General features: G+C 43.4%; 1 protein-coding gene across 7 annotated transcripts in view; it reads left to right on the top strand.

Moving 5' to 3' along the window:
• The window catches only part of nktr (natural killer cell triggering receptor), a 220321-nt gene that overhangs the window by 128273 nt on the left and 76063 nt on the right, over positions 1-15985 (top strand). For 6 of the 7 annotated variants that reach the window (XM_070881738.1, XM_070881739.1, XM_070881736.1 and 3 more), the window contains 3 exons: positions 996-1103; positions 4839-4883; positions 5712-5799. In XM_070881738.1, coding sequence (XP_070737839.1) covers positions 996-1103; positions 4839-4883; positions 5712-5799 — 241 coding nt within the window. Of the gene's footprint in view, positions 1-995; positions 1104-4838; positions 4884-5218; positions 5247-5711; positions 5800-15985 lie in introns of those variants that run through there. The other variant, XM_070881741.1, reaches the window with a different exon arrangement.

Raw genomic sequence — 15985 nt, 5'->3', positions numbered from 1 at the left:
AGAGAAATAATCAGGATTAAATCCTGAGTCATGGGAGAGAGGTTAGGGGAGTAGACTGATGGCTGAGCCACAAAGATGAGCTCTATGAAAGTTTATAATGAAGGGTAGAGAGGACGAAAGGCGGAGGAGTTTAGGGAAGGAGTACCAGGCAACAGAGCCAAGGCGGCAAAGTCTGTCACAGATAATTAGACGCGGGGGGTGGGGGGGGCGCGCAGCAGGCCAGAATTGGAAGAGGATGCATGTCTCGAGGATGTTCTAGCAGTAGGGAGGAGTAACACATGGAGAATTTGGATATGAGGATTTTGTCGAAGCAGGGAGGAGCCAATGTAAGTCTGCAAGGATTCTGGGGGTGGGAGGACAGCCAGAACAAACTCCATTCCTCCATGGTATGTTGGCTTCGATTCCACCTCTTTTACACATTTAATTGAAAAATGATTTGATTGAAGAACTACTGTTTTCTTTTTCTTCTTGCTGTGCAGCTCTTCCCTGATCCCTAAGGCATTGGTTTTCAAACTGGGGTCCCTGTATCGTGGTAGGTCTGTGAGGTCATCAGATTTCTGTCCTTCTGGTCCCAAGAATTCTGTATTTGTCTTGCAAGCATGTGACTGCTGTTACTGTAAACTATGCTGTCAAGTAATAAAACAAATATATATCCTGCAGTGGTAACGCACAATCTTCCAGTGGGTAGTCAACAGTATCATCTAGCAGTTAGGACAAGCGCCATGCCCACCCACACACCCCCTCCCCGCCCCGATTGTGTCAATACTTGCAGGTAAGTGCCCCAGAAATTTCCGAGGGATCCTGGACTGTGTTTGTACTTGTAAGAAGGCATCTGCAGAGCAGCAGTATTTGCAGAGGTTCCTGGGAGTGTTAATATTTAGAGAATTCCCCCATCCAGAAAGGTTTGAAAACTACTGCGATTAAGGTCCTTCACTCTAGCATATATTTGCATGAATCCTATTTTCTGTATACTAACATTATTTTATCTCTTGCAGGTGAAAAAGGATTAGGAAAAAAAACTCGAAAGCAGCTTTGTTATAAGGGCTCCACTTTCCATCGTATTGTAAAAGAATTTATGATCCAAGGTGGTGACTTCAGTGAAGGTGGGAAGGACATAATTTGCAATATATATATATCTATGTCCAGCTGAAGTGGTATCAAGGCAGTTCACTGTAATGTGGACTGACGTGATTAAAGGGGTCATAGCAGTTATTAAAATTGCCATGGGAAAACTTTGACTAAGCTGTTTTGTAATTAATTTTAGCTCTGTACAAAATGACTGAAAATGCTTAATATCTGAACGGGGAAGGTGCTATCCCTGCTGCCTTGTTTATAGCAGTCGCCTAACCTCACAGTATTTGAGTCCAGGTTGTTGTGCTGATGTGATTGAGCTACTCTGTTCGTACTTTACTCTCACCAGGACTGCTCTGTGTTCTGGGGGCGAGAAATTAGCATGCACAGTCTTGCGTGTTTGTATGAATGCCCTTGTGTACTCACTTTCCAGTGAGCACCGCTGAATAGCAATCAGTATTGGATCTTGCTGTGTACTTTATCATTTTCCCTTCCTCAGTCCTCGGATGCAGGCGTATTGTAGCGCTCCAGCTGCCATCCTGGCTGAGATGGGCACGATCCACAGATTGAAACTGGGGCCTTCCTGTTCTGGTACCTCCGGCTTATATTCAATGGAATTTAGAAGAATGAGAGGGGATCTCATAGAAACATTTAAAAATTCTGACAGGATTGGACAGGTTAGATGCAGGAAGAATGTTCCCGATATTGGAGAAGTCCAGAACCAGGGGTCACAGTCTAAAGATAAGGGGTAAGCCATTTAGGACCGAGATGAGGAGAAACCTCTTCACTCAGAGAGTGGTGAACCTGTGGAATTCTCTACTACAGAAATTTGTTGAAGCCATTTCATTAGATATATTCAAAAGGGAATTGGATGTGGCCCTTACGGCTAAAGGGATCAAGGGGTACGGAGAGAAAGCAGGAATGGGGTACTGAAGTTGCATGATCAGCCATGATCATATTGAATGGTGGTGCAGGCTCGAAGGGCCGAATGGCCTACTCCTGCACCTATTTTCTATGTTTCTATGTACCATTCTAACTTGGATAGTATAAACCCAGTGCAGATGATTGTCTCTGAATTAAATTCAATAGTGTACAAGGACGATTGTTCTGTCTGCCAATGGATTAGGGTGACACCTGTGATGAGTGACATCAAGGTAGCTGAGGATGACAATAGTAATAGATTTCAATTTTGAGCGTCCCTGCTTTGCTCTATTTTTTAAAAACCAAATGTCTTTCTCCAACCCATATGTAAGTAGATCTCTCAGAATAATACAGAACATTGTAAGGCGCATCATGCCTGTGCCAGCTCTTTGAAAAAGCTATCTAATTAATCCCACTCCCTGCACTTTCCCCATAGCCCCACAAAATGTTGCTTTTCAAGTATATATCCAATTCCCTTTTGAAAGTTACCATTGAATGTACTTCCACCGCCCTTTCAGGCAGTGCATTTCAGATCATCATAACTCGCTGTGTAATAAAAAATAAATGAATCCTCACCACCTTCTGGTTCTTTTGCCAATTATTTTAAATCTGTCTCTTCTGGATATGACCTTCCTGCCAGGGGAAACTGTTTCGCCCTGTTTACTCTTATCAAAACCCTTCATAATTTCTTCACTCAGTGTTGTGAATCTGTGGAATTCTCTGCCCATAATGCTGTAGATGCTCTGTCATTGAGTATATTCAAGGCTGAGATCATAGATTTTTGGACTCCAGAGGAATTGAGAGATATGGGAATAGGGCAGAGAAGTGAAGTTGAGGTCGCAGATCAACCATGACATTAAATGGCGGAGCAGACTCGAGGGGCCGTATGGCCTACTCCTGCTCCTAATTCTTTGTTCTTGCGTTTAATCATCTGTTGGCCTCCTTTATTCTAAGGAGAACAGTCCCAGATTCTCGAGTCTCTCCACATAACTGAGGTCCCTCATCCATGGTACCATTCTAATGAATCTCTACTGCACCCTCTCCAAAGTCTTGACATTCTTCCTAAAGTGTGATGCCCATAATTAGACACAATACTTCAGCTGCAGGATGTTCCTCAGGGCAGTGTCCTAGGCCCAACCATCTTCAGCTGCTTCATCAGTGCCCTTCCCTCCATAAGGTCAGAAGTGGTGATGTTTGCTGATGACTGCGCAGTGTTCAGTGCCATTCGCAAATCCTCACATAATGAAGCAGTCCATGCCCGCCTGCAGCAAGACCTGGACGACATTCAAGCTTGGGCTGATAAGTGGCAAGTCACATTCGCGCCACACAAGTGCTAGGCAATGGCCATCTCCAACAAGCGAGAGTCTAATTACCAACCCATGACATTCAACGGCATTACCATCGCCGAATCCCCCACCATCAACATCCTGGGGGGCGGGGTCACCATTGACCAGAAACCTAACTGGACCAGTCACATAAATACTGTGGCAACAAGAGCAGGTCAGAGGCTGGGTATTCTGCGGTGAGAGTCTCACCTCCTGACTCCCCAAAACCTTTCCACAATCTACAAGGCACGTCAGAAGTGTGATGGAATACTCTCCACTTGCCTGGATGAGTGCAGCTCCAACAACACTCAAGAAGCTCAACACCATCCGGGAGAAAGCAGCCCACTTGATTGGCACCCCATCCACCACCTTAAACATTCACTCCCTCCACAACTGGACTACCCTGGCTGCAGTATGTATTATCTACAAGATGCATTGCAACAACTAGCGAAGGCTTCTTCGACAGCACCTCCCAAACCCGCCACCTCTACCATCTAGAAGGATAAGGGCAGCAGGCGCATGGGAACACCATCACCTGCAAGTTCCCCTCCAAGTCACACACCATCCTGACTTGGAAGTATATCATTTTTTCTTCATCATTGCTGTGTCAAAATCCTGGAACTTCCTTCCTAACAGCACTGTGGGAGAACCTTCACCATATGGACTGCAGCAGTTCAAGAAGGCGCCAGTGATGCCTACATTCCATGAACAAAAAAAAGCTGAGGCTTAATCAGAGATTTATAAAGGTTTAGCATAACTTCCTTGTTTTTGTACACTTGTGCCTCTATTTATAAAGTCAAGGATCCTGTATTTTTTAACAGCTTTATCAACCTATCCTGCCACCTTCAAAGATTTGTGTATGTGATCACCCAGGTCTCTCTGTTCCTGCACCCCTCTTTGTATTGTGCCGTTATTTCATACAGTATTTTTTTGAGCAGCAAGCCATGTCATTGTTAATGGTGACATTGTTGAACAGAGTATACATTTTCATTAACCTGGTACGTTGACAACATTGAATGTTTGAAAGATGACAAGTTTGCTAACTATTATTTTCATTTATACAGTAGGGTTCATTTAAATTTGCATGCATGTTATGTGCTCAAGAAACGAAGGGGAAGATGATGCATTTTCCACTGGTGATGGGATTAGACATTCTTTTGGGAAGGGGCGTGGGATTTAATGTTGCTTTAGTAAAGCATGCCTACAGCCTCGTTCATTTGATGTTCTCTTAACCTTCCTTCTGACCTGTTAGTGTAAGAATGCCAGATTTGGGAAGCACTTTCGGCAGTGTGTTATCGTGTAACTGAAAGCTGAATTGAGATTTCCGGAACTGAAGATCTTTTACAGCCTACTAAATGTCACGGCATTCTTACCATCTGTCAACGTGAACTAAAAAAATGATACGAGAGGATATTGACCTAACCTAATCTGCTGCTTCGTTCCTGCATAATATGTTTTTGTCAATTGTATAGAAACATTCATTGTGGAGCATAGTGTTACTTACACACCTGTGGTTCTTAGGTAATGGACGAGGAGGAGAATCTATTTATGGCGGATACTTTGAAGGTAGCGACATCTTTTTAAATTTCATTTCAAAGCCCAACTTAATCTGTTGATTCACTAAATAGAAGACTCCCTCTAACAATACGTGAATAGCATTGCTTTTAATTCCCTCACCTGTTGCATGTAGCTAGTGCTTGAAATGTTGCATGCACAAAATAGATGCATGAATTTGGGCTAATTGTTTCTTAGCGTGTTCACTGTTAACTTCAAAAAAAGTGAATTAAAAGGTAAATTATTATGCAGTAAGCTCGCAACTTGCAGCATGGAGGTTAGGCAATTTATTCATGAGAAAACCTATCATCCTGCCTAAAACTTTCAACATATTCTTTTATTTATAGAGAATGTGATCTTTTGCAAAATGAAAAGGTAAGAAAAAAAAGCTAAGTAACACAATTAAAACACACTCCCTTGCACCCTCCCCAGCAAGTACCGTTATTGGCAGTGAGTTGATGGAATAGATGGTCAGATTTTCTTTATTGCTTGCAGACTTTAAAAGAAAAAAAACACACACACACTCTTTCTCACAAACAGAAACACACACTCTCTCTCTCTTGCGCTCTCGCTCTCTCTCTCTCTCTCGATCTCACACACAGACAGACATCACACAGACAAAATTAAACTGCTCACCTAGAGCAATTAGTGCATTAGCTTCAGTACTGGTAATGTAAAAGAATTTGAAATTTGTGTTCCTCCTCAACACAATATTTTAGTGTAAAGCTGTGGTGAGGCCTAAAGCAAGGCTGTTACTCTGTTGTTGGTGCAATTGGCAAATAGACTACAGTTGCCCCATGGTGCCTCTCAAAGCTGACCGGCTACTCCTTTCTTGGACAGATGAGAATTTTGTGCTCAAACACGACAGGGAGTTCCTGTTGTCAATGGCAAACAGAGGAAGAGATACCAATGGTTCCCAGTTCTTCATGTGAGTATGACTCTCAGTTATCTTACCAGTATCGTGTAGGGAAGTGCCATTCATCAGAAAGATGGCTATCCATCAATGCCTGCAGATGTAATTTGCATTTTTATCGAGTCTCTCACATTATTGGGACGGGATAAAACTTTCCAGTTTTGCATTCCATCGATTCACGTTAAGTGCCTGTTTCTTTATTTGTTAAGCTGCAGTTTTGTGCAGTTATTCTAAAACATAAAGATGCCAAACAACATTAGTTTTTTTTTCCCACACTGCCCAGATCTAAAGGAATAATGCATTAGCTTCAGATACTACCCCCACTCCCCTGACCTGCCTTACTGCTTTTGAGGGCTGGGAGAGGAATTCTTGACTGAGAATTCCTGAATTGGCTACAGCTGTCTGTGTGCTTTTACCTCTCCCAGGAGGTGTGGAGGAGGAATGATAGGTTCATGGCGATGAATCCAGTCCTAGGTACATAACATAACATGCAGGCTGGTATTTAACCCATAGACTGCTCCCGAGAATTTCATATTTTTTTCAGCTTGTGAAACAAACCCCAATATCAGACAATAAAATCCTGTAATTGCAATATTAACTCAATGGGCCCAAGTTTCCACATGATTTGCGCCTGATTTTTAGGAGCAACTGGTGGAGAACGGACTATCTTAGAAATCGCAATTCTCCACATTTTTTTTTCTGCAGTTCGAGTCAGGTAGAACAGTTCTAATTTGGAACAGAATTTTTTTCTTCAAAAGGGGGCGTGTCCGGCCACTGACGCCTGATTTCAAAGTTTCCACAGTGAAAATGTACTCCAAACTAAGTTAGAATGGAGCAAGTGAAGATTTTTGTAGAACTGAAAAAACCTGTTCTACACATTAAAAAATCAGGCGCAGGTTCCAGATTAGGCGTCCAGAACGAGAGGGGGGGGGAAGGGAACTCATTAAATTCTACAATAAATCCTTATTTATACTTCTACAAATATTATACAAATAAATCCAACCTGAATAAACATTTATAAGCAAAGAAAAGATTAAATAAACCATCTTCCTACCTGTATGAAGGCACGGAGAATGCTGCAGTCAGCCTGAGGCGCCCGTTCTTCCTGCGGTGAGGGGGGGGGGGAGGCGCTCGTTCTTCCCGCCGGGGGGAGGAGGCGCCTGTTCTTTCCCGCGCGCGGGGGGGGGGGGGGGAGAGGCGCCCGTTCTTCCCGCGGGGGGAGAGAGGAGGCGCCCGTTCTTCCCGCGGGGGGAGAGAGGAGGCGCCCGTTCTTCCCGCGGGGGGGGGTAGGAGGCGCCCGTTCTTTCCCGCAGGGGGGGGGGGGGGGAGGCGCCCGTTCTTCCCGCGGGGGGGGGAGGAGGGGAGGAGACAGTGAGAAGGCTCAGCGTTGCCGGCAGGAAAAAAACTAATTTAAATACTACCCGCCCCCTCCCACTTACAAAATCGGCGCGAGTGTAGGCTCCGCCCCCCTGGGCGCCGCGCCAGGCAGACAAGGAGCTGCAGGGCGCTCCAGAATCGCAAGTTTTTTTTTAGGCGCCGTTTTAGGCGCGAAAAACGGGCGCCCAGCTCAGAGGGGCACCTGTTTTTCATCGTGTGGAAACTTGGGCCCTATACATCTAACTTTTCTCAAACTTTTAAGAGCGTTTAACATTCTTGTCATTCTGGTGTTTCTTTATTTTCTTCTCCCATAACATTTCAATTTTATTTTAAATTAACTTTTTCTTTAATGTACTGCATCCCAATATTAATGTGCATCATTTCTTTGAATCTGGGTAAATACTTACCTGTTTTTCTGGGTCTCTATCCAATCTGTTGTTGGGAACATATCAAAATTGACCTCTGATTTCCTACAATTTAGCTGTAAAGATCACTTTTCCAGCCAATTGGCTTGGCACTTGAACAATTGACATGATCAGTACAACTTTCGATGTGCTTATTAAGTGTCAAGCCCCAACACTTCTAAGTTTTTTTTTCATTAGCTGTGATAATATGATCACTCCTTGACAGGACACTCCGTGACCATGCTCAAAACGTTACTTAGGAGCGCAGAAAGTGCATCTTTCTATCAGATCACAAGGATAAGTTCTGATGAGGTGGGGCTATTTGCCCATCCTTCTGTAGTATCCTACAATTCCCCCCCCCCCTCCCCCCCCAAAAAAAAATCTTTGCCAATTACCTTATTGAGAACAACAAAGTGCATTTATATAGCACTTTTAACATAGTAAAATATCCCTGGCACTTCACAGGAATGTATTCAGATAAAGATTGATACCAAGGCAAAGAAGGAGATATTAGCACAGGTAGCTAAATTCTTAGTCAGAGGTAGGTTTTAAATAGTGCCTTAAAGGAGGAGAAAGAGTTGGAAGAGGTTTAGGAAGGGAATTCCAGAGCTTGGGGCCTGGACGGCTGAAGGCTCGGCCGCCAATGGTGAAGCAGTGGAAGGTGGGAGATACACTCGAGACCAGAGTTGGAGGAATGCTGAGTTCTTGGAGGGTTGTAGAGCTGGAGGAGAAAACAATGTAGGTCAGCGAGTAAAGGGGTGATGGGTGCATGGGAGTTAGTGCGAGTTAGGATATGATCATGTTCAGTGGAAAAAGCATTGCATAGCATAATACTGAGCTGGTCAGCGTAGGAAGGTCCGAGGTTCCACTTGGTGTTTGCGGAGTTAGGTGGCCAAATCCAGGGATCAAGGGGTATGGCGAGAAAGCAGGAATGGGGTACTGAAGTTGCATGTTCAGCCATGAACTCATTGAATGGCGGTGCAGGCTAGAAGGGCCGAATGGCCTACTCCTGCACCTATTTTCTATGTTTCTATGAAACATCCTTGCTCCTTCATTTTATAAGGCTTTGACAAGCTCATATGATGCACAGAGGATACAGAATGAAGGATATATTACCTACCCATTAGAATTTTCTTTGAATGAGGTGCATTGTCTATCTGCTACGATCGCATCCCATCCATTCCCGCAACTCTACGTAAGTCTACTTTTTATCAGAGTGGGTGGAGGGAGAAGAGTTGATCTTGGCTAACTTTAGTTTAACTCCAGGCCAAAGTGTACTATCCCAATGGTTCAGGTCCTGGAAATTTATACACTGGAATCGGAGACAAGTGTAGCGCAACCTACTGCAAAATTATTTTGTGTGTGGCAGGCACGTGTATACCTCACAACCATGGTAGGCTATATATGCCTATAGTGTGTGGATAATATTTGTCATTCCAAGAGTAAGGAAAGTACTGCAAAGTTCTGTTATGTCTTAGCCATGCATTTTATACGTACACCGTATGTAGGCGACTGATTTAATTTTTATTAACAAAAGTTCTGGAATTTTTACTGGTGTTTGGGGGTAGCATTTCTCAGTTTTGTCTATTTAGACACACCAGCTCATTAATGACTGAAGAAATCAAGTTACATTTTTATTATAAATAATAGCAGGAAATGCTCAGCATGTCAGGCAGCATCTATGGAGAGTGAGAAACAGAGTTTAGATTTCAGGTCGATGTCCTTGCATCATCATTTTTATTATTTGGGGTTAGCTTGGATTTTTGCGGGTGCCTTGGGATTGATTTCTGTTAATTTTCCCATGGAAACTAAATAAGTTGTCTTGAATGTATAACTTAATATTTGCCAGGCAGACAAATGTAGAGCTATGGTATAATTTGTCAGGAGTTATAGAATCATAGACTATGACAGCACCGAAGAAGATTGTTGAGGCCATCGAGTCTTTCAAAGAGCAATCCAGTTAGTCTCACTCCCTTGACTCTTTCCATCGCTCTGCAACTTTTTCTCTTTCAAGTATGTATCTAATTTCCTTTTGAAGGCTATTATTGAATCTGTATCCACTGCCGTATCAGGCAGTGCAGACTTAGAACTGCGTTATTCTAAAGAACCTGTCATATTTCTATGCCACTTCAGAGTTCCATTTATATTGTTACTCTGGGTACTATGTTCTTCAGAAGTTCTGACAAAGCAATTAGATGTCTAGAAACACTGAGTTAAAGATGCTGCAATATCTCTACTTCAATTGAAGTTACAACAGCATTATTAAATTATCATAGAATGGTTACAACGTAGGAGGCCGTTCGACCCGTCAATCCTGTGCCGGATCAAACCTTTGAAACTCCGAAATCCCCCCAAAAATAATGTGGCAAGCTGCACATGTTCTGGTTTTCAGGTATCTTTTTAAAAAGACACATTGATATTTTACATAGAATGTACAGCAAAGAAATGTACAGCCTCCTCTCGCCCTCTTCATCACACCCTATCAGCATAACCTTCTATTTCATTTCTCCCTCATGTGCTTATCTAGCTTCCCCTTAAATGCATCTATGCTATTTGCCTCAACTGCTCCTTGTGGTAGCGAGCTCCACATTATTACCACTCTTTGGGTATAGAAGTTTCTCCTGAATTCCCTATTGGATTTATTGGTGATTATTTTCTATTTATGGGCTCTAGATTAATTGAATCATCATCTTCACATATGCCCTATCAAACCCTTTCATAAAGACTTCTATCACGTCACCCTTCAGCCTTTTTTCTAGAGAAAAGAACCCCAACCTGTTCAGTCTTTCCTGATAGGTATATCCTCTCCGTTCTGGTATCATCCTTGTCAACTTTGTAAAGACTTTAATGTCTTTCGATTCAGCCTCCTCGTGCCTTGAGTCAGTCAGCTGAGATACTGAGTTTGACCTACTCACCTCATTTGCATACATAAGAATATAATAAATAGGAGCAGGAGTAGGCCATACGGCCCCTCGAGCCTGCTCCGCCATTCAATAAGATCATGGCTGATCATCGACCTCAACTCCACTTTCCTGCCCGATCTTCAAATCCCTTTGATTCCCCCAAAAATCTATCGCTCTCAGTCTTGAATATACTCAAAGACTCAGCATCCACAGCCCTCTGGGGCAGAAAATTCCAAAGATTCACAACCCTCTTCTTTCTCATCTCAGTATTAAATGCCCTGCCCCCTTATCCTGAGACAATGCCCCCTAGTTCTAGACACTCCAGCCAGAGGAAACAACCTCTCAACATTTGCCTTGTCAATCCCCTTCAGAATTTTGTATGTTACAATGAGATCACTTCTCATTCTTCTAATCTTCAGAGAGCATAGGCCCAGGTAGACCGTTCTCTCTTTGGAGTGATCAAAAATGCCCCTATCATGCTATCAGATGGCTTTTTGTGAAGTGCGGCCTTGAGCCATACACACCAGTACGATCCCAGGTTTGAGCTACAGAATGTATCATATTAATTGATCTCATCTGTGCCTTGGAGGATTGAGAAATCAGCTGGGATTCATGACACTGTGTGCTGGCCTTGATCTCCGTCGGAGCAAGCGCAAGTGAGGACAGTTTCAGACTTAGCCTCAGTGATGCCTTCCTTGAAGAAATAGCCTGTATGCACTCTGTGTGTACATTTACACTTGAAGAATGGTCACTAAGAATTGGAGGACCGCTGTTCCCCACAAAACCAGACCTTAGGCCAACACTTTTTAGCAGACCCCTGATAACTTTGTACATACCAACATATGAAATTGGCTGAACAGTACCTATCACTTCTCCTCCCCCCCCCCCCATAGCCATGTAATCACCCGGGAGAGGCAAAAGAAGAGAAAAAAACCCAGGGCCAATAAGGGCAAAAAAATACTCTGGAAAATTCCTCTCTGACCTCCTCAGGCAATCGAAACCAGTCCAGGAGATCACACGGACCAAGTGTTAGTCTATGAAGACACTGACCTATACGATGTGATCTCTGCCCTAGTCAGCAACCGGTCCAGCTCCTTGAAGGCAAAGCAGAGAGTCAGCACCCACCACACCAGCTGGCATCGTATTTCAGAGGCTCACTACACTCTGGCGGGGGGGGGAAAGAAGACCCGTCCAATATCCAGTCTATTCCTACTCTCACACAGTTTACACTCATGTCCCCTGGTTCTCCCAATCTGTTGAACTGGAATAATCTATCACTAGGGACGCTATCCAGCCCATCAATTATTTTATAGACCTCTATCGGGTCACTTCCAAGTCTACGATGCTCTAAGGTCCTTAAGCCTATCTAAATTGGAGATTCTTTGAGCTTGAAATAATTCTCGTAGCTCTCCTCTGGACCTTTTCCAAGGCCACTATATCACCCACGATGTGGGGGATTAAAACTGGACACAGTACTCCCAGATGTGGTTTGACCAGCGAACTGTATAGTGACAGAATGTCATCCTTTAATTTATACTGAATAGTTCTATTAATACATCCCATTACCCTGTTGGCTTAAGCTACAGCTTCTCTACATTGGTCACGAATCTTCAGTGATCTGTACACAATCAAAGCTAGATTATTTTTCTCTCGATCTCGTTCAGTATTGTTCCCTGCAAATGATGCATGTAATCTGTGTTGGCCCTATCAGCATGCATGCCACTCTATTTATTCAACTTAAATGCCGTTTGTCATTATGTGGCCCACTCCTCTTGAACATTTAAATATTTTTCCATTTGATGGCACTCCTCTCCTGCTTTAACCCATGCACAGATGTTAGTCATCTACAAACTTAATGACCATACTCCCAGCACCGCTGCCCATGCCATTCATAAAGACTGTGCAAACCAGGTACAACACCGCGCTGAATTTATACTGCATGTGGTATCAAACTAATGCAGTGTGCGAGACTATTTACTTCAGGGAATCTCACTCCATTCTACTGTGGAGTTAGGTCAGGCCTTGACTCTAAATTTACACTGCATGTTTATCATAGAACGGAAGAAGGCCATTCAGCCCACCGAGCCCATGCTGGTTCTCTGCAAGAGCACTTCAGCTAGTCCCACTCCCGCCCTTTTCCTGTAGCCTTGCAATTTTTTTTCTTTTGGGTACTTATCCAACTCCCTTTTGAAAGCCATGATCGGGTCTGCCTCCACCATTTTTTCCTTTGTCGCCTTTGGTTCTTTTGCCAAACACCTTCAATCTGGGTCCTCTGGTTCTTGACCCGTCTGCCAGTGAAAACAGTTTCTCTCTACTCTGTCTAGACCTCTCATGATTTTGAACACCTCTATCAAATCTCCTCTCAATCTTCTCTGCCCTAAAGAGAACAATGCCAGCTTCTTCAGTCTATCCATGTAACTGAAGTCCCTCATAAAAACATAGAAAATAGGTGCAGGGGGAGACCATTCTCACCCATACTCCTTGATCCCCCTAGTAGTAAGGACTACATCTAACTTCTTTTTGAATATATTTAGTGAATTGGCGTCAACAACTTTCTGTGGTAGAGAATTCCACAGGTTCACCACTCACTGGGTGAAGAAGTTTCTCCTCATCTCGATCCTAAATGGCTTACCCCTTATCCTTAGACTGTGACCCCTGGTTCTGGACTTCCCCAACATTGGGAACATTCTTCCTGCATCTAATCTGTCAAAACCCGTCAGAATTTTAAACGTTTCTATGAAATCCCTTCTCATTCTTCTGAACTCCAGTGAATACAAGCCCAGTTGATCCAGTCTTTCTTGATATGTCAGTCCTGCCATCCCGGGAATCAGTCTCGTAAATCTTTTCTGCGCCCTCTCTAAGGCCTTCACATCCTTCCTAAAGTGCGGTGCCCAGAATTGGACACAATACTCCAGTTGGGGCCGAACCAGTGTTTTATACAGGTTCATCATAATTTCCACGCTTTTGTATTCTATACCTCTATTCATGAAGCCCAGGATACCATAAGCCTTTTAAACTGCTTTCTCAACCTACCCTGCCACCATCAACAATTTATGCACATATATCCCAAGGTCTCTCTGCCCATGCACCCCATTTAGGATTGTATCCATTAGTTTATGGCCTTTCCTCATTCTTTATACCAAAATGTATTACTTCACACTTTTCTGCATTAAATTTCATCTGCCACGTGTCGGCCCATTCCACCAGCCTGAATAATGTCCTCTTGAAGTCTGTCACTCTCCTCCTCTGTTCACTATACTTCTACGTTTTGTGTCGTCTGCAAATTTTGAAATTGTGCCCTGTACACCCACATCCAAGTCATTATATATCGAGAAATGCAGTGGTCCTAGTACCGACCCCGAGAGAACACCACTGTGTACCTTCCTCCAATCCGAAAAACATCTGTTCACCACTACTCTGTTTCCTGTCACCTAGCCAATTTCATATCCATGCTGCCACTGTCCCTTTTATTCCACGGACTTCAACTTTGCTGGCAAGCTGATTATGTGGCACTTTGTCGAACGCCTTTTGGAAATCCATGTACACCACATCAACCGCATTGCCCTCATCAACCCTCTCTGTTACCTCATCAAAAAACTCAATCAAGTTGGTTAAACACGATTTGCCTTTATCAAATCCGTGCAGGCTTTCCTTAACTAATCTACATGTTCAGCATTGTTAAAAATCAGAAAGCTTTTCACACCGATCCTAAGCTTGCATCCTTAAAGTAAAATGTATTAAATTATGGAATATGTAATTCTAATAGTTTAATTTTAGTGGTTGCTGTTCCGATATACCACTTCAGTCCTAAAAGGAACCCAGGCGATGGCCCCTACTCTTCTTACATGTATCTGCTGTGATTCCTTACTGCATCCCAGGGTATTAAAAGAGATGGTGGAAGTTATAGCAGATGCATTCGTTATAATCTACCAAAATTCTCTGGACTCTGGGCAGGTACCAGCGGATTGGAAAGCAGCTAATGTAACGCCTCTGTTTTAAAAAGGGGGCAGACAAAAGGCAGGTAACTATAGGCCGGTTAGTTTAATATCTGTAGTGGGGAAAATGCTTGAACGTATCATTAAGGAAGAAATAGCGGGACATCTAGATAGAAATAGTGCAATCAAGCAGACGCAACATGGATTCATGAAGGGGAAATCGTGTAACTAATTTATTGGGATTCTTTGAGGATATAATGAGCATGGTGGATAAAGGTGTACCGATGGATGTGGTGTATTTAGATTTCAAAAAGGCATTCGATAAGATGCCACACAAAAGGTTACTGCAGAAGATAAAGGTACGTGGAGTCAGAGGAAATGTATTAGCATGGATCGAGAATTGGCTGGCTAACAGAAAGCAGAGAGTCGGGATAAATGGGTCCTTTTCGGGTTGGAAATCGGTGGTTAGTGGTGGGCCACAGGGATCGGTGCTGGGACCACAACTGTTTACAATATACATAGATGACCTGGAAGAGGGGACAGAGTGTAGTGTAACAAAATTTGCAGATGACACAAAGATTAGTGGGAAAGCGGGTTGTGTAGAGGACACAGAGAGGCTGCAAAGAGATTTAGATAGGTTAAGCGAATGGGCTAAGGTTTGGCAGATGGAATACAATGTCGGAAAATGTGAGGTCATCCACCTTGGAAAAAAAACAGTAAAAGGGAATATTATTTGAATGGGGAGAAATTACAACATGCTGCAATGCAGAGGGACCTGGAAGTCCTTGTGCATGAATCCCAAAAAGTTAGTTTGCAGGTGCAGCAGGTAATCAGGAAGGCGAATGGAATGTTGGCCTTCATTGAGAGAGGGATGGAGTACAAAAGCAGGGAGGTCCTTCTGCAACTGTATAGGGTATTGGTGAGGCCGCACCTGGAGTACTGTGTGCAGTTTTGGTCACCTTACTTAAGGAAGGATATACTAGCTTTAGAAGGGGTACAGAGACGATTCACGAGGCTGATTCCGGAGATGAGGGGGTTACCTTATGATGATAGATTGAGTAGACTGGGTCTTTACTCGTTGGAGTTCAGAAGGATGAGGGGTGATCTTATAGAAACATTTAAAATAATGAAGGGGATAGACAGGATAGAGGTAAAGAGGTTGTTTCCACTGGTCGGGGAGACTAGAACTAGGGGGCACAGGCTCAAAATACGGGGGAGCCAATTTAAAACCGAGTTGAGAAGGAATTTCTTCTCCCAGAGGGTTGTGAATCTGTGGAATTTTCTGCCCAAGGAAGCAGTTGAGGCTAGCTCATTGAATATATTCAAATCACAGATAAATAGATTTTTAACCAATAATGGAATTAAGGGTTATGGGGAGCGGGTGGGTAAGTGGAGCTGAATCTACGGCCAGATCAGCCATGATCTTATTGAATGGCGGAGCAGGCTCGAGGGGCTAGCTGGCCTACTCCTATTCCTAATTCTTATGTTCTTATTAATGTTGGGGAAGTCCAGAACCAGGGGTCACAGTCTAAGGATAAGGGGTAAGCCATTTAGGACCGAGATGAGGAGAAACTTCTTCACC

Source organism: Pristiophorus japonicus, chromosome 5 (assembly GCF_044704955.1).
Source record: "Pristiophorus japonicus isolate sPriJap1 chromosome 5, sPriJap1.hap1, whole genome shotgun sequence".
Classification (NCBI taxonomy): Eukaryota; Metazoa; Chordata; class Chondrichthyes; family Pristiophoridae; genus Pristiophorus; species Pristiophorus japonicus.
The sequence above is the reverse complement of the archived record's forward strand: the minus strand, read 5'-3'. Positions and strand labels throughout refer to the sequence as shown.